The 21,620-nt window shown below is 32.3% G+C and overlaps 4 protein-coding genes and 1 pseudogene across 10 annotated transcripts; 3 read left to right on the top strand and 2 right to left on the bottom strand.

Annotated features, from left to right (window-relative positions):
* LOC114372068 lies at positions 1-2,685 on the bottom strand (annotated as a pseudogene).
* On the bottom strand, positions 2,274-4,233 carry LOC114372067 (protein YLS3-like). Its single transcript, XM_028329461.1, has 4 exons — positions 3,811-4,233; positions 3,656-3,682; positions 2,911-2,979; positions 2,274-2,696 (listed from the first exon to the last, which is right to left on the bottom strand). Exons 1-4 carry the CDS (start codon positions 4,157-4,159, stop codon positions 2,560-2,562), a joined length of 582 nt encoding a protein of 193 aa, XP_028185262.1. The 5' UTR covers positions 4,160-4,233; the 3' UTR covers positions 2,274-2,559.
* Positions 4,234-5,894: 1,661 nt separating this feature from the next.
* Positions 5,895-7,470, top strand: LOC114370631 (non-specific lipid-transfer protein-like protein At2g13820). The gene is made up of 3 exons (XM_028328022.1): positions 5,895-6,345; positions 6,841-6,951; positions 7,195-7,470. Exons 1-3 carry the CDS (start codon positions 6,027-6,029, stop codon positions 7,323-7,325), a joined length of 561 nt encoding a protein of 186 aa, XP_028183823.1. The 5' UTR covers positions 5,895-6,026; the 3' UTR covers positions 7,326-7,470.
* A 3,694-nt stretch (positions 7,471-11,164) lies between these two features.
* Positions 11,165-15,197, top strand: LOC114372099 (F-box/kelch-repeat protein SKIP30-like). 7 transcript variants are annotated; one of them, XM_028329505.1, is made up of 3 exons: positions 11,165-11,366; positions 12,237-12,329; positions 13,787-15,197. In XM_028329505.1, exon 3 carries the CDS (start codon positions 13,849-13,851, stop codon positions 14,881-14,883), a length of 1,035 nt encoding a protein of 344 aa, XP_028185306.1. In that variant the 5' UTR covers positions 11,165-11,366; positions 12,237-12,329; positions 13,787-13,848; the 3' UTR covers positions 14,884-15,197. The 7 variants fall into 7 exon arrangements, with proteins under 7 accessions (XP_028185306.1, XP_028185303.1, XP_028185302.1 ...); XM_028329502.1 differs by having other exon boundaries at positions 12,237-12,333; XM_028329501.1 differs by having other exon boundaries at positions 12,174-12,329.
* A 3,164-nt stretch (positions 15,198-18,361) lies between these two features.
* Positions 18,362-20,139, top strand: LOC114369197 (FCS-Like Zinc finger 8-like). Its single transcript, XM_028326393.1, has 3 exons — positions 18,362-18,715; positions 18,818-19,548; positions 19,660-20,139. The coding sequence occupies exons 2-3, from the start codon at positions 18,824-18,826 to the stop codon at positions 19,745-19,747; spliced, it is 813 nt and encodes a 270-aa protein (XP_028182194.1). The 5' UTR covers positions 18,362-18,715; positions 18,818-18,823; the 3' UTR covers positions 19,748-20,139.
* Positions 20,140-21,620: the final 1,481 nt, after the last annotated feature.

Below are 21,620 nucleotides of genomic sequence, written 5' to 3'. Positions count from 1 at the left end.
CCTAATTGGAAGTGGAACAGGGCAACGTCTCCTTAAAGTTCAGGCATGCCCCGTCCTGTTTTAGCATCGTAAGTCTTCTCTAGCACAAGATTCATAGGAGTATCTTTAGGACCAACTGCCAAAAATGAATAACAAACAGGATAAGATACTAAGCAAGTTTCTAAAAAAAGTTTAAATGTATCTCTGTGAATTAAGAAAGCATGGGTTTCCCAACACTGAACAGTATATATATCCATACAAGTTTTGCACATCTACAACAACTGAGGTAGTTTCCTGCAACACTAAGATGGAAAAATAATAGCTGTATAGAAACAAGAGAATGAATTCATGTGAATTACCTATTCCTTTGAACCTGGCTTCTGGCTCTAAATGAAATATTATAGAAGACTTAAATATCCATCAATCCAAATTACTCTGATTGACAACTTACAATGTTATATATACACTTATTATACCTTACAAATGAAGTTTTTTATTTGAGTTTCTGCATATGGGTGCAAGTCCAACATGCTTTAGTTGATACGAAGGCGGGGAAATCATGTAACCAATATACACATCCTAGTCCTAGAAGCAATATTTTAAGACAATGGAAAGCACTTAATAAATCTTAAACCTTTGATGATTAACATTATTTAACAATCAATCTACCGTTTAAAAATCTTTCCTTTTATGGTGTGGTGCTAAGTTGGTAACTAGAATTATGTATTTCAATAAGGTCAAGTCAGTTTAAAGAATGTCTCTAAAGTGCAAGGAGACTCTCCTTTTTTAACACCAAGTATAATAACAAGGTTATGGATAACAATGTATGTCAACAGACATGTAGCAAAGAATATAAGTATTACATCTTAGAATTATTTGAGAAAAATCAACTATCTATCACAATACTTTGCTTTGTTTGACGAATCATCTAATTAGGTAGATATGCACATGGAATTAGTTAGTGATTCGTTACTCACTCTAGTCTATATCTATATATTATATAAGCCACATTATTGGCTTGTTTGTTTCCCACACCTTTCTCATAATTCAAGTTCATTTTCTGTCTCTCACCTTTTCTCAATTCTCTATTGGCTCTGGCCATGTTTTATCAACAACTCATACAAGGAAAAAACATAAGCTTGTTAGATACTTACGGACTGTAGGTCTTGGGGTAGTTCTTATCTTTAAGATCTTGGGACGAGGGACTATGAACCCTGATGCTCCTATTCCTCTGGACACTCTGACTTTAGTACCATCTTCAAGATATTTTAACTCCAACCTTGCAAGGCTTGCTGCACAAGTAAAAGTAGGTTACTCTTACTTACATACATGTTATCCCATTTGGAGAAGCAATCACCAGTTCAATATCTAACATGTACATACCCTGTCACTGGGTCAAGAACTTGCACATTGGAGGCATGCAGTGGGGCTTCCACTGTAAAGATTCCCCCTTTATGACCTTGCCCTTGCTTGATATGCTTCTTTACCTATAAAGAGGACGGCAAAAGGCATTGGAGTGAGAAATCTAACAGGAAAATTTACACAATTAAATGCTCAATGTCACTGACAACCGATTAATATTCTGATGCAAGACACACTGACAGTGGAATTGAAAACAAAAGCTACAGAAGATAGGGCATTAGAAAAACAGAAGGACCAAATAGTGATTATAATATCTCACCAGATTTTTACCCTCTACAATGACACGATTTTGAGAGCAAATGACACGCTTTATAATCCCGGTCTCACCCTTATCTTTGCCCCTTGTTATCATAACCTGTTAGATGAATACATAAGTGACTCTGTGACTGTGAGACTAAAATTATAAAATAAAAAAGTGAAATTAATAAAGAGCACAGAGACAAACATATGGTGGGTTTGAATTGGCTCACATACATTATCCCCTCTTAGAATTTTCCAGCGCCTAATGAGTTTCTCAGCTGCTTTCCAACCCATACAGGATGTTTCTGCACTCTAAAATTACAAAAGCTGAGCCAAGAACACCAACAGAAAGCAAAAATGGCCATGGTCGGTTTTAAAATAACTTGGAGGTGCCCTGTCCATGTTTGAAGTTTAATTAATTATTAATTTATATTTTATTCTGTGCAACAAACAGATGAATTTTTTTATCTAGCCCCATAGATTAAGCTTCCACCCCACAAAAAAGAGGAATCCATCTTTTATTCAGCCATACATACATCACATTAATTAAATGAAATGATAGAGAAAGCACAAACCTGGATGCTGGCGAAAACAAATGGAAGGTTGAATTGAATAGAGACAGAGACAGAGAATAAACAGAAAATGAATTTCGCGGGAGCAGGACGTGTCTTATATCTTATTAATTTCTTCAGTCGTGACAAACTACTCGTAAATTACAATCCAACTGAACAATAATATGTAACTCAATGCAATATAAGCCATTTATTTGGGAAGGTATAAACTGATAGAAATACAAAAGTATTTAAGATTTTGTGTTCACTAGCTGTTGAATATGAGGTACACAATACATGAAGCATGGACCATGATTCCAAATTCCATATTAATATCGATACAATGCAGTAGTTGTCAATTAGGGAGTCAAAAGTACTTGTCTAATTCCTGAACTTTTCGTGGGTGCTTCTGCTTCATTGGTGCAGATTCTACTGATGCTGGTGCCAATGCTGGTTGCAGAATCTCAGATTTCGGAGCTTCAACTTCGAAAATGGTGTTAGAAACTGCATTCATTTCTAGATAAATTAATTTCCCATTATTTTGTCTAAATTTTAATGGAAGATTAGCAGGTTTCAACAATTAGCTGAGGGAGAAGTGAAGAAAATGTTGAATAAAGATTGAGGAGGAAAGTGGCCTTTTTATACTTCTTAATTGTAATATTTTATTTTGTACCCAATAAATATTGCAACGGGTATTTATTTTATTTTCATTCGTTACCTTGTGGGCTTAAAGGAGAAAAGGCAATAGGCGGAGGAGTTTGGTCATTTGATCCAAGTAGAGCTGGGCCTGCACACAAATTGTTTCAAAAAATAAAATGCATATTTAGTTTTTTTTATAATATATATATATATATATATATATATATATATATATTATTTTACTTATTTTTTGAGAGGATTTAAAAAATAAGAAAAAAATATCCCAAACATGTACTAAAAACTTCAATAAGTGTTAAATTGATTGTGGTATTCAACTTAAATTGAATAAAATAAGTATAAAAAAAAAGATTGATTTGTGTCAGGTCTCTCAGTGAACAAATTTTAAACTTTGTTCAACTTGACTAAACTTTGAACTCTCAATTTTAAAAAAATTATCATCCATTTTTCTTAATTATTTTTTTAGTTTTCTTAACGATTGGTAAAAAGGTTAACTGGGGTAAATATACATGTCCCCCAACCAATATAATTTGATTTTGAGTGTCAATAAATAATTATTTGTAAAAAAAATAATACTGAATTTGATTCCATTTATTTTATTTAAATAGTATTTATTTATTTTTCAAACTCAGCCAACCTAAGAAATATTTTTTTAAAAATGCTTTAGCAAATTAGTTTCCCTCACATTTAGCATATTTCCTCAGCAGTAAGAGAAGTAAAATATATTCAGCAAAAAAAAAGGGTAAAATATTGAACTGTCGACGATTATAAAATATGAAAGCAACATATAATAAATTAATCAATACCTGGAGCCGGTAAAGGAGAAGCAGAGGCTGCAATTTACAAAAACTCTATTACATTAGATATCCAATGGTTTTCTTAGGAAAAGCAAATGTGAAAAGATCATCAAAATTTGTAGCCATTTTTAGTTGCAATTTCAATAGAACACAATTAATTGCACCTTTGCACAGTGCAGGCATTTGACCCACGTTGCATGCCTGTGGAAGGAAGAGGGCAAGAACTCTGTTAACGGGTATTTGCAATGGAACATTAGCTGATACTAGAAGGCAAGCACAATCCACGCTAGTGGTTATCAAAGACAGAAATGAATCACAGCACGTAGCTGATGGAGTTAAACCATTGTTAATGCTTCCTGTGATGAAGTTGGCACAAGGGGTGATAGTGTTAATCATAGAGGTCGTGCAGGGCGTGGTAATAACCTGTGCTGTGACCAAATTTAGTGAAGTGAAAATTGCAAGGGCTAATAATAATATGAGTGTCATTTGAGAATTAGAGCTGAGGTGTCCCATGGGGATTAATTGTCAGTATTGGCAGCAAGAAGAATGATGAGTTGTCTAATTAGGACGGTGTAGGGGGGTTGATTAGAGATAAGGAAGTTATTTATATGTTGTAATGATGATGATGATGATTCTTCAGGTAGATTTGAACATGGGAAGGAGTTCAACTACCTTAACTAACGCTTCTATTAAAAGGATCTTGTCAAATTACCCGGGTTTAGTTTGGTGTGGTTGGCTGGAATGGACCTTTCCATATTTTGAAACCAAATTTTTTTAATGACTCATTTTAATAGTTGACAATCCATTCCCTCAGGCCTCAGCCCCAACCAGGCATTTGGGTTTCGTATTACATACCATTCAATTCTACTTTTTCTATAACTTAAGCAAGTCCTCTCTCTAATCTAATTCAATAACTTTGAAAATTACTAAATAAGCCCCACGAGTAATCACCAAAATATGTATTTGAAATTGATTAAATAAAATGCATGAGTTATTATAAATTTTTGATATTTTATTTGATTCTTATGAATAAAAAAATCTCATAAGTAATTACTCTTTTTACAATTCAACAATGTTAATTTTTATTAAGTCATAAATATATAAATTACAAAACATTAAAGTTATAAAAAAAAATCTATCTATGCTAGTTTTTTATGGGATAAAAATTTAAAAATTAACAATTTTGGGTGAAAAATAAAATCAAAGAAGAAGTTCAACATTTGGGATTGACTGGAACAAATAGGATGAAAGAGAATTTGATAAAGAAGAAAATGAAAATCAAAAGATATATTTATGTAAAAAAAGGTTTGATATTGGTCACATTTTATAGATGTTGGATTGCATTTATATGTTAAAAAGAAAACAAAATGTCCAATATACAAAGACTAATCTAATAGGTGAAAGAATCATAAGACTTAAATATCATAACATGCAAGTCTTTTATTCTCTTCATATATTCATATTTTTAAGACACTATAGTTACACTTAAATAATATTATAAAAGATATCTTAAGTTCACTCAATTAAATTTAAAATCATATCTTAATCTAAAATCTTAAAATTTTAATTTGAGTCTTGTTCTCACTTATTTAATATTTAATTTTTTTTATGTTATATTTGTATTCCATCAAGAATACAACCATGACTTTTAAAACAATTATTATAACATTAATAATTTTTAATCATGCATTAATCCATAGTTAAATGAAAATCATACCGTCAATTTATTCTAATTGAAATCTTATGTTTTATCATATTTTGAAGAAGCTTGAAGGAAAATACGTGTTTGAAATTGCGAGTGGCATGAGCCATGAGGGGTTGCAACCGCAACATTTTGATCATCTGACCATAAATTGCATATCGCTAGCATAGATCTGCATCAACCTGGTACGCAGTTGTGAGTTTGCGACCATAATAACGAAATTACAACTTAAGAAAATTTAAGCCATTCGTTCTCACAACGCTCCTAATGAGCTTCTCTTGGTATGCTAATTTGGGTCTCGGTTCAAAATATTGAAGTAAATTAGATCCTTACATCTTGTGGTGATAGAGTAAAACATATTCTAGAATATTGCGACATTTTATATCAAACAAAACAACCCATTAGCTATAATTATCTATAAGCACTTCCTTTTAGGAAAAGTTAAGCCTTTACATATCTTTAGTTAGAAAGGGTAGGCAACCTACATTTACTTGACCATTTCTAAGAACTTTTCTTTCCCTATATAACTCATCCTTCAGCTCCTTTTCATTCTCACTCAAACAATGATTAGTACAGCATAATAAAAACATCGATCAGTATCAATATCAGCACACAACATATCCACATCCAGAGTTTGAGAATTATTCTGATTTTTGAGAATTGAAGTTCATAGAACTAATGGCTTTTAGAGGGTTTGCCTTGTGTCTAGTTGCGGTCATAGTGGCCACTATGTGGAGTCAAAATGCTGCCCAATCGGGTTGCACCAATACACTAACAAGCTTAAGCCCTTGTCTGAACTACATAATGGGAAGTTCTTCAACCCCATCAGCTTCATGCTGCTCACAGCTCTCAAGCATAGTCCAATCTTCACCACAGTGCCTTTGCTCCGTGCTCAATGGTGGAGGTTCCACTTTTGGAATTACCATTAACCAAACTCTTGCTCTGTCTCTCCCTGGCGCTTGTGAAGTACAAACTCCCCCTGTTAGCCAGTGCCAAGGTATGAATAATAATACAAGTACTATTAACTAAAGTCCAAGTGTTACGATGCTAAAACTACAGTTACTCTAATTTACAATCTACACAATAAAACAGTTGAATCTTCAATTTGCTTACCATGTGACACGTGTTGGCACATCATTTTTTAAAATATTTTATTGTTTTGTACTTTTCTTTCTCTCGCATGGATCCACACTCCACTATTTCGATTATCTTTTCTGCACAAGAATTACTCTAGTTTAAAATAAAAACTATAGTTTATAATATAAATCTTTTTTTTTTTTTGCAAACAAACTATAATATAAATATTTAAAATCATCTTATATAGTCTTTTAACTATTTAATTTTGAAAACATATTTGGGCCTTCGTGGGTCCATCCTAACACTAAGTTCCCCCATTTTTTTCTATTTTAAATTATAAGTACAACTAAAGTATGAATTGGCTAATAATAACTAATGAGTATTAACTTTGTTCTCATGACATAAATTTTAATAGCGGGCAATGGACCAACAACTCCTTCGACTGCTCCAGTTGGTTCTCCTTCTGGTTCTTCAGCTGAATCACCTCAAGGCTCAATTACTCCTTCTGCTTTAGACTTTCCCTCAGGTATGCATCACTTTGTACCCAACAAAAACTCAGGAAAAAAAAAGATGTAGGCGGGAGATTCTAATATAAACTTTGTACATAAGTAATAATATGATCTTTATTGGTTCACTTAGTTCTAATAGTTTGCACAAAATCTCTCATCAAATGCATACCTGATACTAGTCATTGAGACGGTTAGCATATGAATTGCACGCATAAATATTGCTGAAAATGTTTTTAGTAAGCCATTTTGGTTAATTGCAGGTGCAGGATCTAAAACTGTGCCATCAATAGACGGTGGTTCATCTGATGGAAGCGCTATTAAAGTCCCCTTCCACTTGGTGCTCTATCTTCTTGCCCTTGTGTCTTGTGCCTTAACCTTCACCAAGTTCTGATTATTATTTTGAGTCAACAGAGATTTGAGTGCTGAAATTTTATGTTTACCGTTTGCTGCCGTAGAAGATATATATTTGTTATTGTATAAATAAAGGAATATTGTTGAATACATGCATTTGATATGAAGTTACTTGTTCGTGCTGATGGACTGCTATTTTGTTAGTATATATTGGCTTAGCTACTTTGTTGTTAACTATTACTTCCCCGATGCAAATAAACTAAACAAAGGACCTATACAAAAAAAAAAAAAAAAAAACCAATTAAACCATGGAAATTGAAAAGAGAATAAAACATATCAAATGCAATGCAGGTCCACCAATGATCATGATAATTGAATTGCAACGATTAACAAGTAATAAAACAAATAATTAAGCTAAGTACTAGTGTTTTTACAAAATTACGATAATATTAAATCATGATATATAGTTTTACTTATTTGTTAGCAAAAATTAATAACAAGAAATTCAAACAACACAATCTAATAAAAATAATGAAAATTTAACCACACCAAACTACAACTATCAGTTAAAATATTTGACCAATCCAATTTATTAAAAAGAAAATTATAAATGAATGGATTAGATTGAATTTAAATGTAAATGAATTAGATGGATTATGAATCCTCTTTTGTTTTCTGGTCTATAATTATTTTTCATCCTTTGTAGTTCAAAAGCAACTACAGGTTTAAGAGCTCAAAAATGTTTTTAATTTACATTTTATTTTAGTGTTTAATGTATAAAAACATTAGTTTTATAGTGAGTATTTTCTGCAATTAAAAATTTAACCGCAGGAAATTCAATTTGCCCTAAAAAGAGTGTAATGATTAGTAATAACAATAACATGAACTAAACCTAAAAATAAATCACATGAACTGGTAATTAATACTAAAATCTATTAGTAAGTGTCACGCAAGGTTCCAATTTAGGAGATGAATAGAAGATAATCACGTTCATAAACAGAGCGAGACAGTTTTCGCTAGTTTAAGCTTTATAATTGAATTGGGTGCTTGGAATTTGTCCTTAGTATAACATAAAATACATAAACTAGGTGCAAAACACTGTTCAGATAGTGACAATTTTTACAGTGACCTATCAACAATATGATGATACATCTTTCTATTATAGCTCTTTGCTTATCCTTTTAGCAAAGAAAGTCGACAAACAGTGCCTCTTCTGCTCAATGATTGAGTAAGCCTTTTACCGCCGCAATAGAAAATAAAGCAAGACAAAGAAAATTATACATTTTAAAATTATCACTCTAGAAGACTATAACCAGAAGTTTCTAAATGACATTTTTTTTTATAGGACTCTCTTTATAATCCTCGTTTAAAGGTAGATGGCCTAACGAGTGATAACCTAATATGAATAAAATGTCACTGGTTTCAGCTTCCCGACCAAGATTACAATTGAAAACCTTGAACATCACCGCTACAGTATCAGATTGTTTTCTACATGAAATTTGCTTTTGTCTTTTGTCTGCTGAATTGACACAAGCTATTGTTATGGAAAGTCCAAAATTTGATTTACTTGATCGCTCAGTCAAATAGGCAAACGATTGAATCTTTCATCTTGAGCTTAATTACATTCAATAAATAAGGGATCTCATATATAGTTTGAGTTATGGAAGTAATATATGATTTTTTAAAAATAAGTTATTTTAAATGCACACGTACAATTTAATTTATAAACACGCTAGCTTTAATATAATGAAAATTTGTTAAACAAAAAGTATTTGATTAAACTATTTATCAAAATGTCCTTAGTTTCCTCAACACTTGCATATTTCCTTGAGTGAATATATTCCTGGATCCTCTATCATTTACAAATCTTCAAATCTCGTCAATGTAAGTAAGGGTTTTTCAATTCTTCCCATATTAAAGCAGATGGTTGGAGCCAAAAGGGGAATAAGTGGGGTCTGATATGGTACAAGTGACTATGTTCTGTCTCCATACCGTTTCTCAATCAAGTTGCACGGGACACTCTGGTTTATCTGTTTGTCTATGTCACACAAAACTCCAAATCCCACATCCTCTTGCTGCCGACACCAGTTTTAATAATTTCTTCTTCTCAGTCTCTCTATTTGCCTACTTAAACGCCTCCACCCCTCCTTTATTAATACTGTGATTGCACCTCCCCAATTGATGTTTGAGCTGACAACATACCAAATTTCCTTCAACAACCATATCCCCACTAAAAATAAAAATAAAAACGAGTATTCAATTTGCTCCATATTATGATATAGAGTTTGCTAAAGGAAGGGTGTGAAGACAAGGAAAAAGTTTAAATTTTTCAACCGATAATTCTAATAAAGTTAATAAATTAATATTTATTAATAAAAAAATGATATGGAACACTAGTAAAAAATAATAGAAATGAAAAAAAGATGGAATTATTTTTTGATTTGCAAAATAAAATTTATTAAAACTTCGAATTTGTAAACTTTGGTCCATATATATGCCAACACGTTCTTTAACCTGCACCGAGCAACCAATTTCATCAACTTCTTTTTCTTTAGTATTTGCGACGACTTTGACTTTTATCTTCATTTCACAGCCTAGACTTCTTTTCGCCTTGTCCTTTATTTTCCTCTATTATGATAGATGCATATTTTTTCAACACCACAAATTCATTCGAGTTGAACCCTGCATTACGAAGGTGTTATTATGATTTATTTTGGCACTTTATTTTAGCATTTTGAACAATTATTATAAATTTTAATCTGTTATTAATAATGATCAATAATTTTGATTTTTTTCTTAAAAAAAATAGTTTTGATATTTTTTACTGTTTCAAAACTATTAATCTAATATTTCCTAAAAAAAAACTATTGACCCAATACATAAATTCGAAACAATGGACACAAAAGCTATACATCTCCAATGCCTCTTCATTAAATTAATTATCTGATAACATCTATTTTTCAATATCGCCATAATTGATTGAAACTACATATTATCTAGAAGTTGTTTTTCTGTTTAACTGTTTAAATATGTTGAAAATGCTTCATATTCGCGTTACGAGTTACAACTTAATTAAGAAAGACTTCTTCTAGACAATTAATACGAGTCTTGAAACTTTTCTTTTCCTCACAAATATTCTTCAAAACAAAATTTCATTATACTACAAGTGACAAGTGACAACCCATAGAAATTGCGTAAGATCCCTAAGACAGAAACTATATCAGTAATTAAATTGATTCACCCCTTGTCCTCTAAATATTTAGGTATCAGTACCTAACAAGCATATATATAGCCAGCCAAGCTCAAATAAACCAGCATTGTATAAGTACTTTTGATTTAATTTTTGTGTTGGTTTTATTATTATTATTATTACTCGTCTCCTTTTCCACGTGCAGTTTTCATGTATCAACCTAACTTGGATTTTCCTTGAAGTATTGCACAATAATCTCTCAAGCTTGGGCAAGGGGAAAACAATGTTTAAGAGAGAAAAGAAAAGAAAGATTCGATGTTCTAGAGATCAACAGAGAAGGTTTGGGGAAGAAAATGAAAAGAATTAATAATATTCCTAGAAAAGACCACGCAACTGTACTAGGTGGAAGGAAAGAAGATTAATTGAACCTGAATACAACAAAAGGTTGTCATTAACCTTAAAAAAAAAACAAATCAAACAATAAATTTACACCGTTGAAAAAAAATATAAAATTGATTTGCATAAACAAAACATAAATGTGAAACATTAAAGATGCTTTAATATTATTTTTAATTAATATTAAAGTATCATTATGCACAATAAAAATAACGCGTTAAATTGTAAAAAAAAAAATGATTGAATGTTAATTAAAAGTACGAAAAATAGTGGTTTATTTCATGAGACAGAACAATAACGACAACGTTAACATTGGCTTCTGTTGCAAGTTGTAAGTGGTAACTCTTTCAACTCGGCCGTGCAAGTTTTATTGGCAGCGCTGGAACCATCTTCTCTTCTCTTCACCTACGTTTTTCTTTTTCTCTTTCTCTTTCTCTTACTCTCTTCAACACTTTCTCAAATCCCTTCCTTCTTCGCTCTTGTCTTCTCTTTCAGGTAAAACCTCTATGTCTCTCTGTTAGCCAATCTTAAAATAATAAAAGAAAAATAAAATTCTGTAACTCGAATCGTTGCTACTGGATGATGCCTAATTTACATAGATTTTCGTTTTGCACGAAATTCATTTTCTTCGTTTATGTTGAATTTCAACAGGGTTTTTTGTTTTAGGACTCGAGAAAATTCTTGTACATATATACCCTTCCTTTTCTTTTCTTATTTTTGTTAATTTTTTTTCCTGGTGCTGAAATGTTAGGGTTGGAATATCAATATAGGTTGAAGTTAATAGTGGGTTTTCCCTCTTTATTGTCCAAATTCTTCGTAGAATGCGTCTGGCTTTTTCTTTTGTTGTTGTTTTGTAGTGATGACGTTTTCGGGAAATTTCAGTTTTGGATCATACATTGAAGCTTGGAACTGATGCTCTTCTTCAATCATTTTTCCTTAGTGGAATCATGTCAGTTGTTGTTTTTTTTTAGAACTCATGCACAACAATAAAATTTCCTATTGAGTTATGCTCTATCCTGCTACAAATCCTCCTAATACTTTATAAAGAACGTAAAGTAAATGTTTTTAATATATTGGAAACATAAAAAAAAAATGAAATACTTATCCTACAAAGCAAGTAGGAAGATGTTGTAGGAGGATTTAGAATTGTGGTTTCCTAAAACTGTGTGTCCATTAAATGACGGTATTTGCTTTCCCTTCTCTCTGCCTCTCTTCTATTAGCTTCCAAAAAGCTAATGAATATTCTTTGCATTTGTTTCTGTGGGTTAAAATTTCCTGTGGAATTCATTTGTCCTTTTACAGATTAATATGGTTTTCTCCTTAATATATGCCGAGTTTCAATTTGAGTGATTCATTATATTCTAGAAAGGCAAAGTATCACACTCTTGTTTGGACTTGACGAGGAAAGCTATGCTGGCGTGATCCGTTTACAATTTCAGTGACTTAGATGTCTTTGACGTTGGTATTTCCTTTCGTGTTCACTTTCTGTTGTTTCTGTTTGTTGATTTGCTGTTGGAGTTGGATATTTAGTGTTGGAAGTTTTGTGATATATGCCGCTTCTGTACGGAAAGGAAAGTAAAAAAATAAAAATGAACACATAACGTAACATAACATTCCTTGGCTGTTTTTATGCATGTTCTGGGAAATAGGTCCTGCAGATTAACTAAACACTAGCATGTATCACTGTCATAGATTCTTTGAAAACTGGAGGCAAAACATGATCTTGTGTGTGATAAAGTGTTCTGGAAATTATGTCCTGGGGGTTAGCTAAACACCTGCATAGTAGCATTTGTCATTGTCATAAATTCTTTAAAACTGAAGTCAAAACTTGATCTTGTGTGCCATAAGGTGATGGGCCTCTTTATTTAGAAGGTTGATCTCTTTCATCCTTTTGTATAGGTACTCAACATAATATGATGCTGGGTTGCATTAGGTGTTTAAAAAGAGTGCAAAATGATGTGGTGTTGTTGTTGCAGTGGCAGTTTTTATTCTTAAATTTTAGGTCTTTAATTTATTTGTTTGTGAGTGATCCTGCAAAAAATTTTAGCACTGGGCTGGTTGTTTTGAGTATTTGTAATTTTTGTAAGGAACAATCAAGCAATAAATTTAATTGTGTTTTCTTAACTTTTCTGAAGGAAGTAAGTTAGAAACAATGTTCTGTAAGTAATAGTCTCAATTCTTAGATTAGATGGGGTAGGTAGATAAAATTCAGACTAATGATTGAAGACTAAGAGAGCACACCAGACAGTAGACAGTTGCTTAGGGTAAAGGAGTGAAAATGGTATGCTTTAGAGTTCTTTTTTTAATAAAAATCTTAATTAATAGGCTTCTCTATGGTGGGGATTTTGAGGGCATAAATGCTCATGCGTTAGAGTATCAATATTGTCCCCATGACTTTCACATTGAGTTGGATAGATGGACTTCTGACCTGAGATCCTTTGGGTCGGTATGTGTCACTAATTGAGATCTAATGGAGTCTAGTGAAGCATCAAACCTACTGTGTGGATCTATGGTGCTGCCTTGCATCTGAAACAATTGAACATAATTTTTGCATGTAATTCAATATTTTCTTACTTGCAGTTAGCTCTACTATTTTTGTATCTTTTGTCTAGCTTTCAAATACAGAAGAAGTTTCAATGACAAATGACTATTATGAAGTGAGAAAAGAAAATGATAAAACATATCCTCAGTTTAGTTTCATTCCATTTGTTTTGGATGACCTCTTTGTGAACTCCCCCTTCATTCAAATATTAAATAAATTACTTATATGTTGGAAACAACCATTTCTCAGTCAAAACGTATCTGTACCTGATGATGGCTTTCAAATTAGTAATGCTTTTCTTATATTGCATTTGCATTTCTCAAGTATTAAATTATTATTAATGTGCATAACTGGATATATATTGTGACTGCAGGTGCACCTTCCAGTTAAGCAGGAGTTGGATAATTGTTGGACATAGATGAAATAGTGATTGTTATGTCTGGACTGATTGAAGGACTTCCTGACGCTGTTGCAATCAGGTGCCTTGCATGGGTTCCCTTCTACCTCCACCCAAAGTTAGAGCTTGTCTCTCGTGCTTGGCGAGCAGTTGTTCGTGGCCCTGAACTATTTAAAGCTCGACAGGAGCTTGGTTCATCGGAGGATCTGTTGTGTGTCTGTGCTTTTGAGCCAGAGAACTTATGGCAGCTGTATGACCCTCAGCGAGACCTCTGGATAACTCTTCCTGTTCTACCCTCAAGAATCAGGCACCTTTCACATTTTGGTGCCGTCTCCACTGCTGGAAAGTTGTTTGTGATTGGTGGTGGAAGTGATGCTGTTGATCCTTTGACGGGTGACCAAGATGGTTGTTTTGCAACAAATGAAGTCTGGTCGTATGACCCAGTAGTACGGCAGTGGTCCCCCCGTGCGGCAATGCTCGTCCCCCGTTCTATGTTTGCATGCTGTGTTATGAATGGAAAAATAGTTGTGGCTGGGGGCTTCACTAGCTGCAGAAAGTCAATATCTCAAGCAGAAATATATGATCCCGAGAAAGATGTTTGGATTCCAATGCCTGATCTTCATCGCACCCATAACTCAGCCTGTTCGGGAGTAGTGATTGGAGGAAAGGTGCATGTCCTGCACAAGGATATGTCAACAGTGCAAGTTTTAGACAATGCAGGTCAGTGGACGGTAGAGGAATATGGGTGGCTCCATGGTCAAATGGCAGTTATCAGGGATGCCCTTTATGTGATAAGCCATGGATTAATCATCAAGCAAGACAAAAAAATGAGGAAGGTAGTTGGTTCAGCTTCTGAATTTCGAAGGAGAATTGGATTTGCAATGATTGGTTTAGGTGATGAATTATATGTGATTGGAGGTGTCATTGGCCCTGACAGGTGGAATTGGGACATCAAGCCACTGTCTGATGTTGATGTTCTTACACTTGCGAGCGAGAGACCGACGTGGCGCCAGGCAGCTCCAATGACAAGGTGTGGTGGTACTATTCTTGGTTGTACACAGCTGAGAATTTAGGCTTTCACTTTCTAGGCTTATGTGATATGTGTGCTCCAACTAAGGAATGTGAATTCCTTCAACAGGAGACGAAGAATTAGGTTGTTCAATGGCTTCTTTGAGTTGTTGTATGTAAGCCATAATATTTGTCCTTGTTGTTTTGTTGACTATTATGTGGTAATAAGATAAGGTAATGTTTTCAAGCAAAACAATGAAGTTCATGCACTACACTAAACAATATTAGTCTCATTTATATTCTTTACTTGATTCGGGAAGATGTATAAGTATACAATACTCTAAAGTCTAAACTTATAAAGGGTACAACCTTACCTTAACAGATTTGAGTTGGCAGTGTAGGTTTTTGAAGGAAGAAAATCCATAGCATATCATTCCTTGTTGAATAGGGTTATAATGGCTGGGGCGCGAGGAGAGTTGAAAAAGATGCATTAAAGTCCCACGTTGGAGAAATACAAGGTTCGAAAAGGTAGCATCTTCTACAATAAAAAGAGAAGATAGGTTGCTGAGTAAGATGGTGACGTCCACGAGATCAATGGCTAATCAACATGGCCAGCCACGTGGATTTACCCATGGAGTAAACTTCGTGTAATGCATCTTCATAATTTAGTTCGATCTTGGAATTAATAAATAAATTTCTGAAATTCAATTATGAGAAAAAAAAATGTATTTTAAGAGATTAATTAGAAATTTGCAGTTGATATGTAATTATGAATTGAGATTGTATGTACAAATTAAACTCATAAAATTAATTTTCCTTTTTCAAATATATTGTTTATGCTAAATTTTAATTTGTATTTCGAACGGTGAGAAAAATTTTGATACTCTAATGTTATTACATTTAGGATGTATTTGAGAGAACTTGTGAAAAAGTTATTTTAATTTATAAAATAACATAAATATTTAAGCTCTTTTTAACTTAAATAAAATCTTTTTTTTTTATTTTTTTAAATAATTTTTTAGTGAGTTAAGATATATATATATATATATATATATATATATATATATATATATATATATATATATATATATATATATATATATATATATATATATATATATATATATCAAAACCTTTATCAACACTTATTATTTTTCTGTCCTTTTCTTTTTGTCAAATCATATTATATCTTTAGTAATAATAAAAAATAACAGTGCATGTTACTTTCAAATTTTGGTGTCCACCAAATTTCTTTCAAAATGTAGAACATAAACCCACTTTTATATCTCAATGATTTCTAATTAGCTTATAGATAATATATAAGAATTTACATCTATAGTGTATCAAAAATAAATTCTAAGAAATTGTTAATAAATATAATAAATTTTTTAATACTAATATTCTATTATTTTGAAAACACACTTTTGAGATGGCTTTTTTGTTTTTTTTCTATTTTAAGCTTCAGATGATAGAAGAAGCGTAGAAGAGTCGAAATACGTTACGTCCCATCTCACGACGACAATGAATGAGTGTACGTATTTGGCGCTGGGCTGGACCGGAGCATGAAAGTTTCAGCCACAGCCACACCCTTCAGATTGGGCCCCACCATTTTCTCAATTCCCAAATCTTTTTTTTTTCTTTTATTTTCATTTATGCCCCTCATGTTTTGATTGAGTAGATGGACCACCCACCCCAAAACCCACTTTAACCCACTACGTTATGTTTTGTATTTGAGTGTTGTTGTACTAATAAACCAATCTTGGCTTCGATAGAAATCATGACCCTCAGGGAAAGAGGAAAAATAATGTGCGATTTGTAGCACAATTTGATGAGACATTCTACACGGATGAGTTCTCTTAAATATGTCATGTATTTTGGCATATAATAAATCAGATTTCTGGTCCCTTCTTTATATAGAAAAGCAATGTAATTTTTCAATACGAACATGATATGATATGAACATCTCATAAAAAAATTATTCGGTGGTTTGTATGTCAATATTACAATGGTTCATAATATGTTCATTGAGATCAATTTTATGATGCATAAAGACGCATTCATTCTGTCCAAAAAAAAAAAGATGCATTCATTTGTGATCAATTTATTGCAGCTAAGTCATGATATATTCATAGTTATTCTGTGTGCAAGGCTCACGTATTAAATTATGAAAATGAAATTAAACAGCTCAATCAAATGGTTCAATATGCTCCATAAAGTGAAGCCTTAACTTCAAACGAAAACAATTTCAACCTTCTAAGCCAATAAATGGTAAACTCTGAGCTATAAAAAAAAGTGGTAAATCCAGAGCTATGAATTTTAATTTTACTTACCACAAAACAATTTAAAATATAATGCTTACACTCAAGTATACATTGTGTATTTGATGTACATTTCCTATTAAACTCCAATGCTTGACTTCAATGTAGTGTTGTGCTTAAAAACTATCAAAATTGGATTAAACTTTGTAGTCGAGAATATTTCACGTGGGATGTTGCACAAGTTACGTTCTAGAATAAACATGTTCAAATAATTTGTTCGACCAAGACTTTAGTTTAATAATTGATAGATTACCTCAACTTACAAGTTACAAACTTGCAAAAAAGGTGCCTGCATATCGAAGTTAAGCCATAACCACAAATAAAGTGATTTCTATATATACAAGAGGCATAAAAAAAGTGATTTATACAAGTACGTGTACACACCTTAGCCATCGTAGTGTACAATGAGAGATAATAATAATACACCAATTCATCAAAATGTATCGATGATGAATGATCCAACTAACGCCACAAAGTTATATTGAGGAAAATGTTAAATGTAAAGTCTATTTCTGAGATATGTGGGTAGAAAGAAGAAAGGGAAAAGAAGAATTCAAATATAAATAATAATAATAATAAATATAATACTTTAGATATGATGGTTTTTCTTTTACATCTTAGTGAAGAGACTAATCTTTATAAAAAAAAAAAACGGAGTGTTATCTCCAAGTAAAAAAACTAAAAAACGGAGAAAGGATTAAACTTATCTTAATTCTTAGATTCGAATCTCATAAAGTACGGAGATTTGTGGAAACAACAATAAATAAAGTTAGCAATGTTGTTTAATCAATTGTGAAAACTAATCAAATTGTATAGTTCTAACTGGTGTCTATAAGTAATCATGACTTTACTTTTCTTAAACAAAATCTCAAGTTCACGTTCACTAAATGCAAAATAAAAAAAATAATTTGTCTTATAACGAATTCTGAATTATCCGATATTCTTCCTTTTCTTATTTAGAACATATTTATAGGAGCTTCCTTTACCATCCGTTTCCTTGTTCGAAACCACACCAGAGTCAGTACAAAATACCTTGGATCAGTCATCTGTGAATAAAGGATAAGAAAAGACAAAATCAATAATAAAAAAATCGTTTAATGGCACAGTTTGGGTTTATAAGGAGAGAAAAAAAAATAGTATCCTGTTAATAAAAAAAATGAAAATGAAAGCAAAACTTGGAAGTAATAACGTTTGATTTTCATGCACACTACATCTTTTGCTTTTTCTTCCTTTAAAAGCCACATTCCGGCATCTATCTATCCTTCTCTCTCTTCCAAATCGAAAGCTTCCCTCTTTTTTCTTCTCTTTCTGTTTGTTCTCCATAAAGTTCCTGAATTTAAACTCAAAAAAAAAAAAAATAAACACCCCAAAGTGAGTTGCAGTACTAACATCTCTTTGATGGGAATAGAATATATGCTTTTTTTTTCCTGTTGAACAAAATTAACAAGAGGGAGCAGAGGCAATTCAGTTACCCTGACACAGTTTCAGATCACCACTTCTTTTTTTGGCTGTGTCTCAAATTCTTCACACTAGAATTCTTTATTTCCTAAAAAGAACCCTGAACCTCAAGTGTAACAAGGTACATATATTGTTTTTGGATATTATAGTCTGCAAATCAATGAAAGTGGTTTTCTTTTCTTTGTAACATCAATTTAATCAGTTGTTTGTTTTGTTAATTAAGGCCTTAATGCTGCTGAGAAACAGATCAAGAGCTGTGACGAAGCCAAGTTTGATGGGTGATCACAGCTCCTCCCAGCCATGTCCAAATCAGAGTTACAAAAGAACCATCATTCCTTCTCTATTTTCACCAAAATTCCGAGACTTCACTGCCAAGTGTCTCTCAGCTGGAGCTGAGGCTTTGAGAAGTCCCACATCGATTCTTGACACCAGAGCCTTATCATCCCCATTTGGGAGTCCTTTGTCACATGAAGCAGCAGCCTCAGAAAACACAACCTCTTGGGACTCCAAATGCATTGGCCTTGCTCTTGTTGGTGCACTCAAAGATGAAACTTTTCCTCAGAATTCAACTAAACCAAGTAGTGGAACGGTTCTGTTTGGAACTAAGCATAGAGTAAAAATCCCACCTTTGCCACTGTCACTGCCACCACCTTCATTTGAATCCAAAACATGTGCTTCTGCTGCTGCGGCTGATTGTGCTGCCAAAACCAAGGATTCTCCATTATCTGTTGCAACTGGTGTTCTGAGTTTGAGTGAGATGGAGCTTTCTGAGGAGTACACGTGTGTGATAGCACATGGACCTAATCCAAGAACAACACACATATTCGACAATTGTATTGTGGAAAGCTACTGTTCCCTGCCCAATACACCCAATTCTCCTTCACTCAATTTCCTTAGCTTCTGTCACACTTGCAAGAAGCATCTTGAGCAGACTAAGGACATTTTTATTTACAGGTATAATTAAGCTAGGTCCATTTCCAATGCTTCCTAGTGATAGACTAAAATGATTTTAATCAAATATGATTTTATTTTCCTTTTCTAATTCATTTGGGTTGTGTTTTGTAGAGGAGAGAAAGCTTTCTGCAGCAAAGAATGTCGCCACCAAGAGATGGTGCTAGATGGAGCAAGAAATTCAGAATTTGACAGATACTAATGAGAATATTTTACTTCTACCACGGCCTCGAAAGTGTTGCATACTGATGAGGATAACCAGCTAGTCACAATTTTCCATTCTTGGTTAGGATTTTCTAGATGATGTTTTGTTGTGACTAGCATATTATATTTTACCCTTGTGAAGTTTCTTTTGTTTTCTGTTTTTTTGGTCTCTCCCTTGCAAATAGAGATAAGAGAGGATGAGGATGTAGAGTTCACTTCAAGAAATGAGTAGTTTTTTTAGATTGCTTACGGTTTTCTCCCTTTGTTTTCGGCTGAAGCAGATGATGATATATGACTTTTATTTTCTTCTTATCCGGGTAGATGATGATGATGCATATAATTGTAAATGGGGACCAATTCATTATTTTTCTCAAGAAGATTCCTCTCTTGCACGAATTCTATTATTATTATTATTATTACGCCCCTCGATTGAGAAAATTCCAGCAAAACCATTAAATAGTTTATAAAAAAAATGACATTGACAGAGAAATATACATTTGTTAAAAGTCCTTATCCTTACCTATTATTACTTCGCTTTCGTTATCAAAATAGTTGAATATTAGGCTTCCATTAGAAAATTTGATGCGTATAATAAGGGTATCCCAAAATATCAAACTTTGGGATAAAAGCAATTCTGGATGTCCGTCTCATTTTATAAGTTATTTTGTGTAGTTTAACTTATCTCAAATATATGTTACTTCTAGAAACATAGGAAATTATTATCGTCAAATCATGCATTACTATTTCACTCAAAAACTTCATAATTATATTTATTTTAAAAAAATATTTACTTTTATATTATAAATTAAAGTACATAACTCAGAGAAAAGTTCTCTCCGCTCAATTAGACTTTCTCAATCTTCTATCCTTTCTCTTCTTTGGACATATTTACATGTTATTATGCAACAGTCTAAATTTTGTTTGTAAAAAAAAAATCTCTAAATTCTCTTAAACTATCTTTCTTTTATCAATATTTGTATACTCAATCTTCTTAACAGTCTATTTTTTTAATTTATTCTCTTTTATCTCCATTTCTAAATTATATTTTCATAGTTTTCTTTTAAAAAATCTCAATAATTAAAAACTAATATTTTATCAAAGTTTAAATTATTCACTATGAATCTAAAATATAGTTTATTTATTCAAATGTACTTGTTTATTTTAAACTTTAATTGTAATATAATTTATATATTTAAAATTATTTATTCGCTAAAATATTAGTTTTATAAAAAATATTTTATCATAAATTTAAGTAATTAATATCTGTTAAGAAGTGTGTATTAAACAAAAGATCTTACTAATGTGCAGTGAAATGCATTTGTTAAAAAATGGTAAAAAGATTTTATTACAAATTATTACAAGAATGTTAACAATATTAGATATTATAATTTTTATAAAAAAAATCATTTTAAAATTTCAATTAGTATTTTAATATTTTAGAAATAAATAATATGAAAGTGAAGGAGTGAGTATTAAATTAGCAAAATTCATTTCATGTCCCACCTCCCCAACACCATTATCACAATTCATTTAACATCCCCAACTATCTATGTGTCTTGAACGGGCATAGGCAACAAAAGGGTCTAAAATAAAATGGGGTCATCATAAAAGCAACATCACGTACCGCAAAGACAAAATCATAAAAATTCCAAAGACGCGCGATGGATTAGCTTTAAACAATACCGGTCACAATATAGCTTTAAACATGAGATAAGAAATCCCCACTTCAAAGCAAATCGTTAATTTTATTCACAAAGGGGAAATTGGTGGTACTTTGGTTTCCTTCTTTATGCAATACAGGTACTTTTTTCAGTTTTTGGGCTATGGATTGAGATCGAGAGCCTCTTACCCTTTTAATTAACCATTTGTTA

The sequence above is a fragment of the Glycine soja genome, chromosome 10 (genome assembly GCF_004193775.1).
Source record: "Glycine soja cultivar W05 chromosome 10, ASM419377v2, whole genome shotgun sequence".
Taxonomy (NCBI): domain Eukaryota; kingdom Viridiplantae; phylum Streptophyta; class Magnoliopsida; order Fabales; family Fabaceae; genus Glycine; species Glycine soja.
The sequence above is the reverse complement of the archived record's forward strand: the minus strand, read 5'-3'. Positions and strand labels throughout refer to the sequence as shown.

Coding starts and splice junctions, on each gene's coding strand:
- LOC114372067 (XM_028329461.1), bottom strand. CDS start 4,159: ATGGGACACCTCAGCTCTAATTCTCAAATGACACTCATATTATTATTA. Junction 2,980..3,655: donor TTCTCCTTTACCGGCTCCAG/GTATTGATTAAT, acceptor ATTTGTGTGCAG/GCCCAGCTCTACTTGGATCA. Junction 2,697..2,910: donor TTCTCCTTTAAGCCCACAAG/GTAACGAATGAA, acceptor AAATGAATGCAG/TTTCTAACACCATTTTCGAA.
- LOC114370631 (XM_028328022.1), top strand. CDS start 6,027: ATGGCTTTTAGAGGGTTTGCCTTGTGTCTAGTTGCGGTCATAGTGGCC. Junction 6,346..6,840: donor CCCTGTTAGCCAGTGCCAAG/GTATGAATAATA, acceptor AAATTTTAATAG/CGGGCAATGGACCAACAACT. Junction 6,952..7,194: donor TGCTTTAGACTTTCCCTCAG/GTATGCATCACT, acceptor GGTTAATTGCAG/GTGCAGGATCTAAAACTGTG.
- LOC114369197 (XM_028326393.1), top strand. CDS start 18,824: ATGCTGCTGAGAAACAGATCAAGAGCTGTGACGAAGCCAAGTTTGATG. Junction 19,549..19,659: donor AAGGACATTTTTATTTACAG/GTATAATTAAGC, acceptor TGTGTTTTGTAG/AGGAGAGAAAGCTTTCTGCA.
- LOC114372099 (XM_028329505.1), top strand. CDS start 13,849: ATGTCTGGACTGATTGAAGGACTTCCTGACGCTGTTGCAATCAGGTGC.